The 18682-nt window shown below is 47.8% G+C and overlaps 1 protein-coding gene across 1 annotated transcript; it reads right to left on the bottom strand.

Annotated features, from left to right (window-relative positions):
• Positions 1-288: 288 nt before the first annotated feature.
• Positions 289-11671, bottom strand: TNFAIP2 (tumor necrosis factor, alpha-induced protein 2). The gene is made up of 11 exons (XM_010565394.1): positions 11332-11671; positions 8723-9350; positions 6974-7088; positions 5598-5723; positions 4656-4756; positions 4468-4566; positions 4175-4298; positions 3133-3255; positions 2081-2236; positions 846-967; positions 289-430 (listed from the first exon to the last, which is right to left on the bottom strand). Exons 1-11 carry the CDS (start codon positions 11669-11671, stop codon positions 289-291), a joined length of 2076 nt encoding a protein of 691 aa, XP_010563696.1.
• Positions 11672-18682: the final 7011 nt, after the last annotated feature.

The following is an 18682-nucleotide window of genomic DNA, read 5'->3' as shown; positions in this document are numbered from 1 at the left end:
TCCAGGCAGAGAATGTGGTGGCACCTAGGAGACCTTGGAAGGAGTCTGTGACTGCTGTGAGGAGCAGCCCTGCTCCTTGCAAGCACTGCTCCACCCACGGGTGCCCCCTTTTCCCAGCTGTGCATGGAGGACAGTGATTCCTGTAAAGATGCTGAGCACCAGGTTAGGACAAAGTGTTTTCCGTAGGAAAAGGTGGTAGCGTGCACTGTGCATCACTCCAGAGGATGGTCTCCATCCTGGGCTTAGCCCACAGTCTGGCACAAGGTGGATGCCAAGGGGTGGCTTGGCCTAGGACACATTTATGTTGGAGAAGAGTGGGGCCCCGGGTGGCGTGGATGCTGTGCTGTCTGCCAAGTAGCCCAGGATGCTTTTGAGTTCACTGCGTGACAAATTGGCTTTGATGTACAGGAATGCTTCCAGGTGCCTTTTGCTGTGGAAGAAAAATGGGCAGGTGTTATCTCCTCCTGCAGATTACCGCGTGCCTGGTCCCTTGCGCCAGGATACGGCCCCCACCCCGCCATGGCACTGAGGTCCCTGGCAGATGCCAGGTCGGCATCTGGCCATCCTACATGGGACCCAGCACCATCCCAGGAGGCTTGGGGTAGGGTAGGGAATCTCCAAGAAAAAGGAGAAAACCAGACCAGAATTTGGAATATATAAATAGGCTTTTTTTAATATCTTATTTTGTTGTCCAATGGCACTGGGATTGCCACAGCCTGGTGGGCAGCCCCCACCTGTTTTTATAGACTCAGGCTATATGAACCTCACCTATACTCATATCTGACTGTTTCCTGGCTCAGCTAAAATTCCATTTGTATTTGCAAATCTGTTTCAGCGCCTCTTACCGGATATCTGGGTATGTCGTGGCGAGTGTTGCAACTTCAATTTTAATAGCACCTAAATCCTGAAGTCGGATTATTTCAGCCAGTTTGGGGAGCGCTGAATTCAGCCACGTTGCTTGAGAGCCCTGCCAGAAGAGAAAGCGGTCAGCAGGGCATTGTGGAGGTGCAAACCTCCACCCAGCCCAGGAGTTGTGTTTCACCAGGGGTGCTGCCAAGCCAGCTCCTGAGGCTGTTTCCTGGTGATGGAGAAGGACATGGCAGCGATCTGAGGTGCCTCACTGTTTTCAGTGACATTTCTAGCCTGGACCAGCCTTGGAGAAATTGGATTAGTTTTGTGGTGGTTTTTAATCCTCTTACGCAAGTGGTGTAGGGTTTGCCACAAGACTGAGGTTTCCGCATCCACTTCAACAAACTCTCTCTGCTCCTCCCTCAATCACGTTTTCCTTTCGTTGGGTTTCTATGCTGCCCGGTGTGTGTGTGAGGTCTGATGGGCAAGGTAACGCACTGCCACGTGCTGCTCTGCCCCAGCTCTGCACACAACCCTGCCTTTAGCATCTCCAGGCATTGCCAAAATCCTCTCCCTGCCCACTCAGGTAAAAGCCCCAACTGGACCTGTTTTCTGGTCATTGGATGTCCCAAGGCACCAGCTGGCTGACCTCCTGCCCACGCCGAGTGATGCTCAGGCTTGTTCCTTCTCCAGTCAGATGTACATGGGATGGTGGAGGACAGGGCTTGGCTTAGCTTTTTTGCAGGCAAATTTAGAGGCGTGAAAGGAGGAAGGTGTTCTCAGAGGACAGAGAGGGGTCTTTCAGCCATGCCTTTTGTGGAGGAAACTCTTGTGTCCCAGGGACCCAGCACTGCCCATGCCAGCCCCTGCCTGACCTAAAAGCAGCAGAGTGAGGGAAATCAAGTGCGAGAGGGAAAAGTCAAAACCTAGACTCCACACAAGCTGTACTGAAACCAGAGCAGTGCAGTGTTTAGCTAAATCTTCAAAAGGCAACTGCTGTCCATGGGACAGAGGATGAAATAATCTCTCTCCATCCGGGGGAGGGCAGGCTGGTGGCAGGGGAACCTTCCTGCCCACAGGCACTTGGAGACCTCTTTCTGTCTAAGGTCCTGCCTTCCAGGAAATTAAGCTGAATTGGAAAGTTTAACAAGAGGCCCCATAAAATTTATTTTCCTGTTTTCCAGTGTGCCCATGCCCCATGCTCTTGCGGACGCAGCGAGCACTCACGTACATTGCTGGTGCAGAAGGCTTCCAGGTCAGCAGCGTTCTTGGAGATGTGTTGGGCCAGGTTTTGCTGTTGTGCTGGAGTTTTCAGGCTGACTTTCCTCTTCAGCAGCCTCACGATGTACTCTTTAACCAAACGGGCATGGATCTTCTCCATGATAGCCTGTTGGGAAGGAGAGGGGGGGTCATCCATCTGTCTTTTGCTTGGGGACAAAACAAGCCATGTGTGTGGATGGAGAACAAAAACATCTTGGGTGCTCTAAGATGTGCCCCACCAAATGCCTGCTGCCGATCACACATCGGGAATGGCGCTAGCTGCCAACCTCCCCACAACTGGTTACGGGACATCCTAGATGCCAGGAATTTCTTTGTACTCAGACTAATGAAGTGTGGGAATTTCCAAGTGTTGTTTCCTTCTGGGAAGAGTTTAAAGCATAGAAAAGATCTCTGCGTGTTAGAGAAGTAACAGTACTCCAGAGAAACAGGAATTCATGCTGCTCCTCCTGTTCCTTTCTCTAATACACAAAACATCATAATTTTGTTTCATCTACTAAAAAGACAAAGGCAGGAAATCAAAGATTTTTTTATATAATGATGTCTGATATATACTCCAGCACTACTGAAAATGTGGTTGTGGCTCAGTTATCTGGGATTTGTCCCAGCTGCATCCATCTCCTCCAGTCCTTAGGGCAATCAAAGGAGCCATGAGTCAGAACCATGCAATTGCATCTGTGCTTCAGGTTTGCTAAACCAAACCCATACATAAATAAAGCCGTATTTTTGGTAGTCCCTAAAGCATTTTCTCTACAGAAGGGCTGGTTTTCTCTGCAAACACTGCAGCAGAGCTACAGGAGTTTGCTTCTGTTGGAGAAGAGTGAGATTTATTTGGCTAATCTAAGTAAACTGCATGCTGATGGAAATCCTGCCTGAAAGGGCTCTCCGATGCCAGGCCAGCTCACCAGCTTAATACGGGTCAAGGCAACTCGAGTCGCAGAGGATCAGTGCTGAAAATGCAGCCTTGGCATCCCATAATCCCTCCAATATTTCTCTTGGACTTACATGGTAGAAAGGGTCCTTTAGGGTCCGGAAGTCTGAAATGTGTTTGCTGGTGGTTTTAATGATCTCATTCATAATTTCATTGCTGGAGTCCCACTTATTTTCTGTAAACTTCTTATAAATTGGCTGAAAAAAGGGAAATCTGCTTAGTTCCCTCAAAACGAATTCTATGCACATGTATATTTAGCATTTCTATATGTACAGTATCCTACATAGCGACAGTGTGGTGTGCAGTCCTGTGCAGGGACATGTGACGATGACTTACAGAGACAGGGGAGGAGGGGGCTGTACTGGGTTTCTCATGATGAAGACAACTGAGGGCTTGAGAGGCTCATATTGGAGATGCTTTTTTTATTTCCACATTGTTAATGTTTTGTCCATACCATCTTGTCTGATTAGAGAATTATGGAACCATCAGGGAAAAACATGAATCCTTATGAGACATCTTCAATCACAAGTTTTCTTGGCCACAGTAAATAAATATGAAAATAAAAAAAGCACCCCTGCTCTGTCATGCCTTCCAAAAGGCCCTACAGAGAAAGCAGGAGAGATTGTGGCTGAACGTTCCTGACTCCTACGCCTTCTCCTCCACCACACTTCCTTAACTTAAAAGGCTTGTGTTATATATTAAAAAAAAAAAGAAAAAAAAAAGAAAGAAACCAAAAGTGCCTTTCAGGCCACCTTTATGAAGAAGCCAAAAGCTGCGTAATCGCAGTTCATGTCATTTGTGATTGCTTCCTACAGTTTGGAGCGTAAACTCTTGCAGGTTGAGACTCTCCCTCCTGCAGCAGTTATCTTAGATGTGATCAGCACATTCTACGTTCATCTGCGCAGTAACGCCTATGTAGCTGCGCCCATTTTGCCTGCAGGCTCGAGGAGCAGCTCAAGGAGAGGTGAGCCTGAGTTTTCTGGCAGCGATGCCCTTCTGAACTTTGCTGCATTTCAATCAGAGATTTGGGCAGCCGATAGCACGGCAGGAGAACATGCCCAGCACTGGCACAGGCTGAGCCATAGGGCAGGAGGGTGTGGGTCATGGGTAGGGTACCTTCAGCTGGGCAAACAGCTGTTGAAGCAGCACATCAAAGCCGCTGTTTTCAATGTCGCCCAGAGTGCTGAGGATACTGGCTTTATTGTAGTCCGCTTCTGCCATGTTTTTCTCTGCGTAGTCTCTGCAGGGAAATATCAGCAAGGTCAGAATAATCTGTCCTCAAAAGAGAGGGAGAGAAATTCAGAGGTCTCCAAACCTTCCTCTGCCCACTCCGGAGTACCTCCCCTCTGCCACACTATTGTCCTTTGCCTGCAGAGGAAGGAGCAAAGCCTTTTCTTTTGGACCCTTACCTAAAATTCCAGCAATTGTTAATATTTGCAATCAGTATAGCCTTGTAGTATCTGTGCTTCTTGCTTTTCTCCTTAAAGTCTTCAAAAGCATCCTTGTAGCTGGAGGGGAGATGGGAAGAGGAGAGGCGGATGAGTGCGTGCCCTGGGTGGCCCTGCCAGCCCCGCTGCCCGACGCTGCCCTACCGCACCTTTTCAGGAAGGCAGGCAGCTCCTTCGACAGGCGATCCGACAGCTCCTCGCCCACTGCCGCGCTGATGTCCTTGGCTCGCTTCTGGCCACTGTAGATACTCTAACAAACAAACAAGATCAACTTTAAATGTCGCCTGCTCCAAAAAGGCCAGGTTTGCTGGTTAGAAAGGCTACAGATCCTTAACTGCGGTAACTGCACCCAGCTCTCCTGCCTCCCCCGCTGCGACCGAGCCAGGGACCGTGCAGAGCAGCTATACTTGTTTGGTGGGTTCAAGCCAATTTTGAACCCCATCTTCAAATGGGGACAGAAGTAAAGAAGAAAGAAGCATTAAAGAAAGGCTATAAAATAGCTGAGAAAATGGGGAAAATGACACCTGGGGTTTTTTTTGCTTTTTCTGCTGAATGTCATATGATTGCTTTAAAAAAAAAACAATTTAAGGACAACAATCTCAATATATGCAAGGTTTATTTTTTAATAATAAACTCTACTAATCCTCTACAGTCAGAGGAGGGAGAGCGTTGAGCGTGGGGAAAGGGTGTGAGCACTTGGAGTGCTCTGCCCGTGACAGTCTCCCTGGGAGCAAGCAAGGCAACAGCACCGTGCGGCTTCCTCGCTCGGCTAAACCTGTCTCTGGTCTCTCTGCTGTTACATTACCCAGCACCTAGTGGCTTGGTGTCGGCTGGGGGTGCAGAAGAGACTGCACAGGGAGAAAACAAGGCAGCTTTCCTGCTTGTTTTGCTTATAGAGGAGTTTGTTTCCAGCACGTGGTAGACCAGGACCGTGCCAGACCATAGGTATGCGCTCCCCTGTACCACCTACCTCTACTACTGCCCTACACAAGCGACTTGGCGTTTTGCTTTCCTGCATTGGCCATAGTTGCTCTCAAAGCCTAAATATGTGCAGGATGCAATTGTTTATTTTTCATATATATCTGTATTACCTGGATAACAAATATTGCTAGTAGTTCACTCTGAAAATGTCCATTTAGTTTCTCCGGTTCTTTGTCTTCTTTCCATCTTTGAATTTCTTTATCTAAACATTTGCTCAGTGAATTTTTGATAGTAGCCTTTAGGGAAGGAAGAACAACAGCATTTACCACAAAGTGGATGTAGTGGCTCCTGCCGTATGCAGGTTTTACTCGCCCACCCACCATTTGTCTGGCTCAGCAGACTTTTTCCTTGGCCCTGGCTGAGAAATTAAGGCTCTTTGTCACGAGATGCCTTTCCCACCACTTCACGGCAGCAAGGACAACCCCCTCACAATATCCACCTATGCAATAGCGAGTTGAATATTTCAGGGTAGGAATGAAGACCAAGATCCACGTCCCTGCCCGCCACCTCACCATGTCAGTGGTGGTCTGGAGGGCAGGGGAGGGGAGCGGTGGATAAGAAGGTTACAGGCAGCTACGCGTGCCGGAGCCCAAATTCCCCCAGCCACGCATTGCCTGTGTGTCACACTCAGTGCTACCCTCTGGGCCTGGTTTTGCAATCACTTTTCATGAGCCCTTCTGACATCTTACGAACATTGGGAAGTGAAACAAAATGTTCTCAGGTTTTCTCTGCCCCAACCCCTCTTGTGTGCACGCTGTGCAGCAAGGCTTTGGAAATGGTCTGTACTGTGGCTGGCATATATTTCTGATCTCCAGGTGCCTTGTTCATGCGCCTTGCAGCCCTCACACCCACCGCTTCCCATATGCAAATCATCACAGGCTACAGCTAAATCTGGAACTTGTCTTCTCATTTTCCAGGAATTCCAGCCCCAAATGCCAAAAGCCCTAAGATCTGGGAGTACTGTAAAAGTTGCTTCTTGTTTCCATTAAGGCAAGTGTGATCCAAAAACCAGAGCAACTGTTATGTTCTGCAGAACAGGCAATTCTCCATCAAAGAAACAGAGACCAGACCTGTATACTTTGCGCTCACCCAAGGTCTGGCACTGCTGCAGAGACCAGAAGTAATTCTGAATCCATCATCTGCGAGAGGGAGCATAAATCCCTCTGGGGATTTAACAGATAACCGGAAAATTACCCATAAAGATTTGTTGTTGGATTTTTCCCCACCTTCCTACCACAAGGTTTGCGAGAACAGAGCAGTTCTTTTCTGATGGCTCACAGGGCTATCAAGTTCGCTCTGCAAGTCCCATCTAGCAGCAAGCCGACCTGTCCCCCCAAAAGAAACAATAGCATTCTTGCTTTTGCTTGTCTCTGGAAGGGTGTGTGGCTCACAGGTGAGAAGTTACGTGTGCAGGACAAGTCAGAGCTCCTCCGAGGGGTCATATGGGAGTAGTAAAGGGAAGAGGGGGGACTGAACAGATTCTCACCTCTTCACTGTCAAGGTATTTCTTTTCAAGCTCTTTGCTCAGACTTGATGGCAAAAGGCTTCCAAGCTTAACTTTTTCCAACTCCTCGGCTAAAACACGATCTTTTCTCATATCTCTGGAATGAAAAAGCCAAACAATCACATTTTCCAAGGGCAGTGTAATGCAAGACAGCTGTTGATGAAAATCACTGACGCTTTTTGAGGCCATCAGTGAAAAAACAGATGGAAATGTACATTGTCCTTAGTCCAGGCAGGACTTGGAGGAGTTGAATCTGTGCCAGGGGTGAGACCTGTAAGGGTGGGAGCCCAAGCAACGCTGGGGAATGCAGTCATGTTCTGCCGAGCTCCTGAGCACCGGCCACTGAGCTCTGGTGGGGATGGGGGACCTGAAGCATCTAGCCCCAGGACACGACCTCTCTCCATCTATAGAGGTGGTCAGATGAAAAGCTGGCATTTTGTGGCTAATTGGGAATGGGGTGGGTGGTTTCATATCCTGCTGTCACGTCCCCACTGCATGCTGGCTGAGCCAGGTGCTCCTGAGCAGCTTTGAGGGAAGGGACCTGCCAGCTGTGGGTGGCTCAGGCCAGCACTTGGTTTGGGGGGGCTGATTTGGAAGCAGCCTCTCCTTCTGGAGCTCCAGAGAATAACCCCGAACATTGCCTGAGCCCCATGTTTGCACATCACCCAGCTCCACATGGGTACACCGCCGTGCTTCCCACACATGGGCTGTTTCTGATATGACACTGGAAGCTGGGGCCAGGCTGTTGTGCAACCCTCCCCCTCCTCGTTGCTCCCTTCACTGCCAGCTATGGAGACGGTGGTCCCTCAGCAGACACCTGGACGTGGCCTCTGGGAACACACTGCAAAGCAGCCGCTGCCGTGGCCAACACCGTCCCCAGTACCAGGCTGCGCTGCTGTGGCTGAGCCGTGCTCCTCACAGCTACTGATTTCCAAACACACGCTGGTTCAGGCCTGAATATCCTGACCTAGAGCACAGCGCTGGCGCTGGAGAACTTCCAGCATCAACACTGACTCATTATGCTCCGCCAGTGAAACATGAGAAGGAAAAAGTGGAGGTGAAGGTTGAATGGCTTTAGAACAACAGAAGAAACACTGCTGGTGTATTTACTGGTTTTCACCTAAGAAATGAGAGCTCTCAATTCTCCATCCAGTACTATAAGCCACAACAAGGAGTATTTTCAGTTCTATAACATACTGGGCTTGTGAGGATGAAGGGTGACCCTTGGCTGATGATGTCCTCTCACAGGGATGCACCCTTTGGTTGCCTAACTGGGAGGAGAGCATAGGCTGTGGGTAACACCTAAGCAACACCCTCCATGCCCAGGATAATTGTATCTCAGGTTGTTCTATTTATTGGCTGCTGTCTGGTCCAGAGGGCTGAAATTCCCAAATTTTCCAAGAATTAGTTCAGGTCTGCAACTGGAATAGAGATCAGGGCAATGAACCTGTCCAATTTATGCCAGAAGTGGAGCCCTAAACATCTGTGTGTATATCTGTTGCCCAGAAGCCTGAATGGTGGGGTTAGCCCATGGTTTACAGACTAGCATCCTTGAGTGTGTCCCTTCCAACTGTCCTGGCCATCAGCACGATGCCAGTGACACCAAAACCTAGCCAGGTGCCAGACTGCATCACAGTGATACTGATCCACAAATCAAGCAAATGCCTGGTTTTGCAGTCAGTGAACCTGTGCTGATCACCAGGGGTAAACATGTGTAAAAGTCTCACTTACTTTGGATATATGTTGTGCACCCATGAGAGGAGAAGGTAAATATCCTTGTCTTCCAGATGAGACTCAGCATTTTTCTTTGCCTGGGATGCAAAATAATTGTGGTAGAGTTCTGCATATGTGCTGAACACATTAAACTCAGGGGGATAAAGCTGTTTAATGTACTTTACAATTACTGTCAAATCTTCTTTCATTGTCTTTCCCATGTGCAGGAGGTTCTGGCCAACTGTGGAGAGGTTCTCAGTTCTAGAAGTATGGCTTGTGTCCTTCATTCGAGTCTCTACTGACTCCTTTACTGTAGCCATCCAAAGGTCTTTCCATTTTCTAGGTCTAAATTGCATGTTTTGGTCAGGTGGATTCTCTGACGTGTAGTTCTGATCTTCTTTCTCCTGCTCTTTCAGTACCTCTACAGCCTGCTGCAGCAGTTCTGGGTTTGTTTTTGCTAGCAGTATGGAGTCTTTCAAGATGCTGAAGACTTTGTGCTTCAGAACTTCGTAGACGGACTCAACGTCTTGCTGGCTGTTGTTCAGTCCCTCCTCACTTTTGCTAGACAGGCTTTTCTCCAGGACAATCAGATGCTGAGCAGCATCACAAAGCTTTTGCTCTTCAAGGAGTTCCATGACTTGTTTGACTGGTGAAAAAAGAACAGCCTTTCTTTACCCAGTAGTGAAGATCTGAATTTCTGTTTTTTTAAAAAATGACGGGTCTGGAATACTTTTTAAAAAAAATGTTTATAATTCTATAGTGTTAGGTCTTAGGCTCCTTTGCCATATAGAAAATTCTTCTGTTTATTTAAATATCAGGTTATTTCTAGCTTGCCTCTAAGTGGGGAAATGGAAATCTAAATACCCATCACCAATGTGTTACATATGGACAGCTATTCATGAGCTACCTGTATTTTTTCCCCTAAATTTAGATTTCTGGAGTTTTATTTATCTATCTATCTATTTATGTATTTATGTATTTATTATCCCCCTTCACATTAATATGACCTCAAGTCAGAAGCACGGCTTTAGAAAAAGTGTAGATGGAAAGATGTAGCTAAATAAGATGTGCTAGAGGAAATACCACATGGGTGTTCCAGAAATAGGTTGGCACAATCTGACCTGCGAAATATTTTTGGAGGACTTATTTAGCAGACAAGATAAATACAATTGAACTATTTTATCTGAACTACTCGATATGGTGCAATCTGGGAAATTATTAGTTAAACTGGAGAAGTTATACCTCAGAATAAGTTTTGTTAGGTGTGTAAGGTTTGTATGGAGAACCCTGGGTGGAGAAAGCTTACATTATTCATGAAACTCATCTTACTTCATATTCTCCTTGGAGACTGTGGCACGAAAGCCGGGAGTGCCCTATTGGCATCTGCTGATTACACAAAGTTCAGAGACGTTATCGAAACTGAGGGCTTGGTGTGTGATACAGGAACAACGGGATAACTTGAATAGTAAATGGGCTGAAATTCAATAGCACAAAGTATAAGATACAAATTCAATAGAACAAAGGTTACTTAGTAACAAATAGGATTTTCTGCTGCAAGCTGGATGTGAATCAGCCTGAGATGGAGGAAGAAGAGAGATGCCTGGAGAATTAGTAAATCATTACTGTGAGATGATGGTGAAAATGTCAGATATGACCCCAGGATGTATCCAGTGAGGACTGTCCAGCTAAGATAGGAGAATAGTAACATAATGTACCAGGCATCAATGGTATCTCATCTGGAATATTTTCTGCAATTCTGGTTGCTTTATTTCAAAACAAGACATTGGGAATGGGGAAATGTGGCAGTCAGAACAAAGGCACAAAGGGCCTGTTTTCAGCAGACTCAGTTCATTTAGCTGAGCAAATTCAAGGCCGAGAAGGAAAACCACCAGTCAGGGAAAACATTTGGCACATGGAGAAAGAGATGCCAACTAGCCAGGTAAAGGCTTGCCTGGGAATGAAATAATTTGTACTAAAACAGTGAGACTTTGGAAGAGGCCCCAGTAAAGAAGGTAGGACTAAATAATGAACTTATTTTAAGGTACAGCTTGCTAAGTTTATGAATCAGGTAACAAGATGTGTCACCTGAGGTGGCAAGTGAGCCTTGGAAGTGCCAAAGGACACTTCCATCTCCAGTTCTGGGTTTCACTGAGCAGATATTTTTCTACCTCTCTAAGCACCCTGCAGGGACAGTGCCCATGACTGGAGGAGCTGTATGTTTATATATCAGCCCCGGGAAAGACCTACACGTGCTGCTTACTGCTGTCCCTGGGGGAAGAGGAGATTTCACAGGGTGGTAGTTTCATGGAAGAACAGAGCAGAGAGGTAAGCTTTGGTTTCTCACCTACCCACAGATCTCTGTGCCCCCATGAGAGGTAGAAATAAGTTTCGTTTTGGACAGAAAACCTGCAAACTGGCAGTTTCTTGAGGAGTGTGCCCTTGGTACCAAAGGACTAGGACTTGAGGTCATGTCTCCCTCAACCCATGTTTCCTCAGGCTCCTTGGCCAAGTCACTTCAGTCTGTGGGTGCCCTTGTTTCTCAAGGGGACAATTCTCCACCTCGTGCAGCCCCTCTAGAGGAAACTATGGCCTATGAGGTGGTGCAAGGAGGATGGAGGAGCACTTACCACTGGGTGGCTTGATCTTTTTCATTTTCTTAAGTGCATTTGTAAAGATTCCCTTTATTCCTTTCTTCCCCTTTTCAGGGCTGTCCCCAGCAGAGGTGCAGCTCCCATTGCTCGTGATGGAAGATGCACGTGAGGGTCTGCAGGCTGCCTCTGGCCTTTCACTCATCTTCTCCTGGTCCCTGGACCAGATCTCGTCTCCAGAAGGTTCAGGACAGGCAGGGCCTTGCTCAGCTACTGATGTCGAAGGGTTTTCAAGCTGCCTGTTTGCACCAATGCAACCCTCTGATCCATTGCGTATTCCAATAGGACCACTTTGGAAAAAAGGTAACAATTTCATCATTTTCCTTCTAGCCTGTAAATTTCAGAAAGAACTGGTCAGATTATAACAGTTTGCATAAAAACTACCACGGCACAATGTGGCAAGGTGTATTCCCACTAAAAAAACCAAATGCTGGAATGAGTTGTCCCTGTGTGGGGAGCGCTACACAAGTCTGGTATAAGGACAGCTCTGCAGGATTGCTCCTGAGCAACGTCACCTCAGGTAACTGAGAGGACGGAAGCAGCTCTCTGGTCTAATAAATAACTTAGAGAAAATTGATGAGTGATTTTAAGGGTGATTCAGATGGCCTGATTGGAGACCTTGAGCTTGTCTGGATACAGGAGAGCGGGGGTCTCCCACGGGATGCTGTGGGAGTACGGACGTGAGCATGGATGCTGCACACGAATGATGTGGGACAAGCGTCCTGTGGCTATTCAAAGCAAACTCCCATACTTTTATATGGCATCAGGATCAATTCCCACCTTCCTCGGGGCCTGATTTTGCTGATCTCTGCTCATTTGGCTGCAGATCTGTTTGTGGAAGCACCCATTTAGCTTATTGCACAATGAGTCTGCAATTACAGCATGAAAATGAGATGAGCCTACCAAGCCAGGTATGCATCAGCCTTTGCTGAGCAAAAGTCCTGCTGGTTTAACTGTGTCCCCATTTAAGTCAGTAATAAAATCCCTAGCTTTATTGAGGAGAGCTCCAAAAGAAGGTGGCTGAGAGTTCAAAAACATTAGGGATGTGAAAAACATGGTTGAAAGGATGGGAATGTGGGAAGCACAGCAGTATCTCCTGATATGAGCATCATGAGGCTTATCATTTTAGGCCCCAAAATCCCAGTCAGAAGCATGGCTTCAATGCTCTACATGCTGCCTCCATCCCTACGGTGGCAGATGCAAACTCAGGGATGCATTCAGACCCTTCAAACCCACTCAAAGTCTACGTAATCTCATTTTCAAAAGGGTCCCAGGGTGACTACGGCATCCCAAGACAAGGCAACTTCAGCGCAGCTTGTTGCAACTTCAGTGTGACTTGGGTGTTTTCAAATACCTGGGAGGAATTGTTGTCCCATCTGTTCATGTTGAAATGTGGGCCGTGGCTTGTGCAGAAAGAAATGCTAGTGAAATGGGGGGGGTGGAGGGGGTAAGGTTCTGAGAGCAGGCACTAACCAGATTGGACTTTTCCCAGGGCTGCTAAATTAAACTGGTGCTAGTGACCAGGGCTGCTGCATGTCCAGAGCAGTCCTCGCCTGGCTGAGGGGGAAACAGGAACGAGGCGTGAGGATCAGGGTGGTTTAGCCTTGTTTAAACAGACATTATCTTGCCAGAGTCCTGCTCTACCACCAACACTCCTGCGCTACAAATAATTAACGATAGAAATCTGTTATTGTAACAACGTCTTTTTAGAATTTATATTTAGAATTATTTATGTACATGTATCATTTAATATATTGCTATAGATTTATTTGCATAATTCTATTCATTTATATAAATGATTATAACTGTGTAATTATTGTAAATAAAGTGACTCGTAGTTTCCAATCTTTGTTCTAACAACACCGTTTTTTTAAGTGACTTTCTGGGAGACCAGAGCACTTCTGTATAAAGAAGTTGGGCAAGTTTTGGCTTACTTGTACTGCGTAAGGGCAGAGGAATTAGGCTTTAAATAAAGGAAGAATTTGGCTTCAGTTATAAGGCCACAATGGTGTGATCTTCAAATACCCTCGTTAAATTTATACTGCTGATACGCATCATGCTGATACAAACTGTGATACTTATTTCCGGGCAAACTGGTTGGAAGACTGTGGTTTTCGTTTTAATTGTGATTGCTCCTGCTGGCTCCCGGCAGCTTGGAGAGTTCTGACGCATCAGGTTAGTGGTAGCAGCCAGGTGGAGCAGTTACAGCCTGACACGGCTGAAAGCTTTCCTTCTCCGTGCTTCGGCTGCCAGGTCATGTTCAGGATTAGTAATTCTATTGCTTCTAAAACACAATAAAGATGAAAACTCATTTGGGAAGGAGAGAAAGGGGGGTGTGTGTGCACAGTCTGGCTGGCTCTCAGCCACACTGGTGGTCTGTGACCTGGGACAAAGCACAAAGGTAAACCTAAGGTGCTTCTATGGCTGAGTGGGATGGTGGTGGCTGCCAGAGGCGTTGGGTCACTGCGCTGGGTGGCTGCATTGGGTGCCTGCTGAGCAGAGCCCTTGTCCCCCAGGGCTGTGGGGTCGGTTGCATGGGCGAGCGAAGGGGGCTGGAGCACCAGAGCTGCCCAGCGGCAGTGAGTCATGGCTCAAGCTACTTCTTCACCCACTTCTTCCCCTAGCACATTTACTGGGCAGGGAGGGAGGAGAACCCCCCGCGGTTCACTCTGGCTACTCTAGTCAGGATGCCCCACTAGAATCCTAAAAACGGTGGAAATGAGCTCCTTTTTGTTACTTTTCCATTACCAAAAAAAAAAAAAAAATCAAATCATGGTAACAGGCATTCTCTAGAAGCTTTGGGACTTTCCTAATTTTTGTAGGGCTATTTTCCTAGCCTGCATTTCCCAATACAATGCTGTGTTTAGAGTCATTCTGCCAAATCCCTTCCTTCCTGTTTATTCAAGCACAGACTCAGCCGAGTCCTTCTTCTCTCTCGTATTATTCCAAACAAAGCATTTATTGTTCCTTTTTTTTTGGTTTCTAAACAAAGAAAGTACCTCTCCCTTTCTTATAGCTAAAGATGACATTCAGAGTCTTTTGTTTTGATGAATGACAGCCAGAAAGGTGGATTTCAAAATGGTTTTGCTTCTTCTTCAACACTAAGATGAATGTCATGTATCTTTGAAAACCATTGAAATGACACTACACATAGAAGAGTCTGTAAGGGAAAGACTAAGCTGGTTAAAAGCCTAGTTTTTAACATCTGGCAGAACTTTGTCCTGGTAATGCTCTGAAAGGGCCAAGCGCAGGGGCTGGCGGTGCCCAGGAGCGAAGCAGGTAGCTGGGCATGTGCTGCCGGGGGCTGCAGCCTGCGTGAGCCCCTGCAGTGGTCCCTCTGCAGAGCGCACCGAGCCATCGTCTGCAGCGCGTCCCTATGCCCTGACCTGCCTAAAGAAGTCCCAGAGCCGAATTAGAAGAAAGATAATATCAGCTCCAGCATTTTTGCCCAGGGGCTGCACATCAGCAGCATGTGAACTGTTGGCAATATTGGCATGTTAGGGTGTGCTTTTTCATCTTGAGCTAATAAACAGTGAAGGAGTTAAACATCTGAGTAAGGCTGTCAGTGCAATAGCTACCATGCTCACTCACATTTGGCCAGCTTGAACGTTCGCCCAGCATTCATCAGTTTGCCACTGCTGGTTTGCATATGTTTGTATCTGCAGCAGCAAATACCATTAAACTCCAGCTCCCAGTTCTACCTTGAAATGCAGCCTCGGACACTTATGACAAGTAGTACCAAAACCTCCTCCTCCATCTCTTATCATTAGATGACCAACCACTTACTGTAACAAACGCCTATAAGAAAATTCTTATAAGAAACTTTCTTATAGAACCCCCCCCCACTTTCTACAAGAAACACTCAGCTAAAAAGAGATGGCACTGGTTATGGCTGGAGGCCACGGGCGGGAGATGCTGTGCCAGCACTGCTCCTTGTGCCTTCCCCAGCACCCGCTCCTGCCCGCTGTGGCAGACAGGACATGCCAGGAGCTCGACTCTGGCTCGGATGGCCATGGGCTGCTCCTGTATGCCTGTGTTCTGCTCACAAATCAAAGCTTGTTAAAACTCCAGCAGGCTTCTAATTATTTTAGCAGTTAACGCTTTGGGAAATGCTGAATAATTTCCCAGGCACAGAGCTAAAATTCAAATCTTGGGAAATGTAACGATTTAAGGTCAAGACTTGACATAGATCCCAAGTCCCTATTATTACTAATTTACTGTTAATTTACTGTTATCATCATCATCACCATCCTCATTATTATTTTGTGGCACTATAGTTTGAGCCAGGGGAGTCTTTAGCTCCAATTATTTTTGACGTAGTATATTCAGCTTATGGTTTCCAACCAGAAGAGCAGCACAGCTCGCATAGCATCCTCTGCTACCCTACACAAGGCCCTGTACCACTAGGACAGCGGTGCTGTTGGCTGCCGGCACGCCAGAGAGGGACCCAGCGAACTCTCCGCATGGTGCCGATCACGGCGTGTACGCCCAGGCTGGAGCTTTTCCAGGGTGGGCAGCAAAGGCAAGGGAAACGCCTGGAGCAGAGCCACGACACAGGACACAACTCGGACTCTGGGCATGGTGGCTTCCTGTTTTCTCCTTTTTCTCCTTGAAGGAAATGGCTTTCCAACTGCACACTTAGGAGTAAGCTCATTTGTAAGGGGCAGCTCATAGTGTGCCAGACAGCGCTCAGGGGAAGAGATTTATTGATTACCCTTATTCTGAATTTTTTTGCTGTTCTTTTTCTTGACTGCTTTTTCCTGAGCTGCTGCCAGTATTAACAAGCATTTGTTTGGATTTTCAGTCCTCTCCAGCCTGCTGACATCCTAGGTCACAGGGATTTATCTCGTTTTAGTGGAAATCCCCCCCACTCCCACAGCCTCTCAGAAATCCAGAGTTATTTAGCAAAGTTTGTTCTCTGCAATTGCATCAGCCTTTTCTCCCCCCACCTGCTTCCCATGGAAGTGGGGTCACCTCTGCCCACCTGAGAAAATTGCACCTGGTCAAACCATCTTTTGAAGTGGCAAAGCAGTGCAGCCAGTCTGAGTTTAGTGTACCTCAGACTATGCAGTGACACCTAAATAAGCTGCTAATAAATCAAAGCAAAGAGTCTACAGAGGTGCCAGTCCCAATCTTTGCAAGTTGGGAAGCCCTCCTAGGAGGTGGGTTTTTTCCTATCAATTCTCTTTAGCTGGATTGGGTACTGAATGGAGACACCATGAAGCTGGGGGCTCCCACTTGGCTCTGCCTGGGAAATCACAGTCCACAGATGAGCTGGGCCACCAACAGCCCCACCTTGAAATTTTACTGTGCTGCTCAAATCCATGCTCCTGTCTGGGGACCCCTACGGGACACCCCTGTGGTCCAACACCACCCTGATGGTGGCCAAGCTCTGCTCCTAATGGGGTCAAAAGCTGAGGGGAAACAAAACCTATGTCTCCAGCAAAGAAGTCAAGGCAGGAGCAGAGCCTCCCTGGGGGACTTGATCCACGTGCTTTAGCAGTGCCAGGCACCCCCATGGGGCTGGGGGTGATGGGGGACCCAAGGGACCTAGAGGAATGGCAGTGGCAGACCAGGCAGAGGATCCCCAGGCATGTCACCTGGTGCGAGATGCTTTAAACCAGCATTAAACCATGTTACCACCTGGCTGGGGAACTGCGTAGATAGGGTTACTCAGTGCCTCGGTCATTTTAAAATGAGAATTTGGTTTCCCTAAATTACTGAAGCACAACTGAAAACGGTCTGTAAACCAGTGCCTCCTGTTGTTAGAATTTTTCAAATAGCGAAAGAGAAGAGAAAATTACACATAGATATTGTTATTGGGAAAGAACAGAGAAAATGCAGTGTAATAGGCTCCTTTTTCTTCTCACTCAAATCTGGGCAGTATAATTTTAAACTGCTGCTGCTGAAAGAGAAACCAGCTGCTGCCATCTAGGATTTTGTTTTCATATTACTATTCCCAAATCGAAATCCTGCATTCAGGCCCAGAATTTGCAAAGTTCACTGCTAGAGCTAACAGTGACTGAGAAGATACACAAAATCCCTGGGAGCCAGACCCAGAGTTCCTGGAGCGCTTGCCTCTGCCAGCACTTTCAGACTCTTTGGCTTTCCAGGCCTCTTTTTACAGAGAGGGTGACTGAAGCAAACCCAAACTTGAGTTTTCCAAAGCTCTCTGCTCCCGTTCAATCGCCTCTATCGGAACTGGCAAGCCTCAAAGTCCCTTGGCAGGGGCAGGCGGTTGAATGCCTTGGAGAATGACTGTTTCTTCAGGTTTTCTGCTTTGAACTTGGGTATGATGGCGAGGGACCATGGCTTCTAGATCAGCCATATGTTCCAGTCACAGAAAGGCTCTTCCTTACTTTGCAGCAGCCTCAAGAAGAAATCCTACTTTAAACACACTGAGGATCCTAACCCTGAGGTTGAACCCTTCACTTTGTGCCTGCAGTGGATGTGGGGCGGCTGCCCAAGGATGGGAGGGAATTTTGACAGGCACTTCAGTGCTCTGGGAAAAGGCAGGTCCTAGGGGCAGTGGGACTTGCCTGACTAGGAAAAAAAATAGTCGCAAAATGGTGAGCATGGCAATGCAGAAATGTGCCAGCTCAGTGCAGCGACCCTGGCAGGGTGCAGGGCACAGGGGCTGCCTGGGACCATCCAGGATCCAGGCACTGAAATGGTGTTTTTCCAGTGCCATCGGGCTGAGTGAATCATAACCCAATTATTTTCCTGTGATTTGGCAGAAAACCACTTCCTTCCGAACAAAGAGGAGGGAGTGGGAAGTGCCACGCTGAACCTGGATCCCAGGGCCTGATCTGGGTTTAGGATGCTTCGGTGCCCAAGACCTACGTCCAGCTTTTGGGGAAGGGGTTGGGGGGGGTCGGGGGGACAGCAACAGGAATCACTGCTCGCAGCCTGTGTTCGTGCCCTGAAATTTGGGGGATGAGCGACAGAAATCGGACGCAGCTGTCAATGCAATTGCCAGACATATTCTCGCCCCGGGATGTGTCTGGAGCTGCTGTCCTTCTCGCAGCAGCCCGATTTATTCTCTATTCCGGCAGTGACAAGGTGGGGGCTGAAATCTGTCGCTTTGTCCGCGAATCCATCCTTTAGCACCTTCCACTTATTCCTTCCTCCCCTCTCCCGGACCCAACGGGGAGCCTTGGCGCTCGCTAGCCTTGCAACAAGTGAGCCGGGAGGGAGAAGCGGGAGAGACGCCGGCCCTACGGGGAAGGAAGGGGAAAGGCCCGAGGTCCGCAGCACGGCCGGGCGGCACGAAGGACTTACTCTGCGGCGGCGGCGGCGGGTCCCGGGCGGGCTGGCGGGGCGGCGGCGG

This window comes from Haliaeetus leucocephalus, unplaced genomic scaffold (genome assembly GCF_000737465.1).
Source record: "Haliaeetus leucocephalus isolate CR32 unplaced genomic scaffold, Haliaeetus_leucocephalus-4.0 Scaffold191, whole genome shotgun sequence".
Taxonomy (NCBI): Eukaryota; Metazoa; Chordata; class Aves; order Accipitriformes; family Accipitridae; genus Haliaeetus; species Haliaeetus leucocephalus.
The sequence above is the reverse complement of the archived record's forward strand: the minus strand, read 5'-3'. Positions and strand labels throughout refer to the sequence as shown.

What these genes read in the sequence shown, in the direction of transcription:
- TNFAIP2 (XM_010565394.1), bottom strand. Translation starts at nt 11,671, where the DNA reads ATGATGAAATTGTTACCTTTTTTCCAAAGTGGTCCTATTGGAATACGC. An exon ending in AAAGATCAAGCCACCCAGTG is followed by an intron (nt 9,351 to 11,331) that starts GTAAGTGCTCCT and finishes TTTTTTCACCAG; the next exon opens with TCAAACAAGTCATGGAACTC. An exon ending in AAGCCTTCTGCACCAGCAAT is followed by an intron (nt 968 to 2,080) that starts GTACGTGAGTGC and finishes CTCTTCTGGCAG; the next exon opens with GGCTCTCAAGCAACGTGGCT.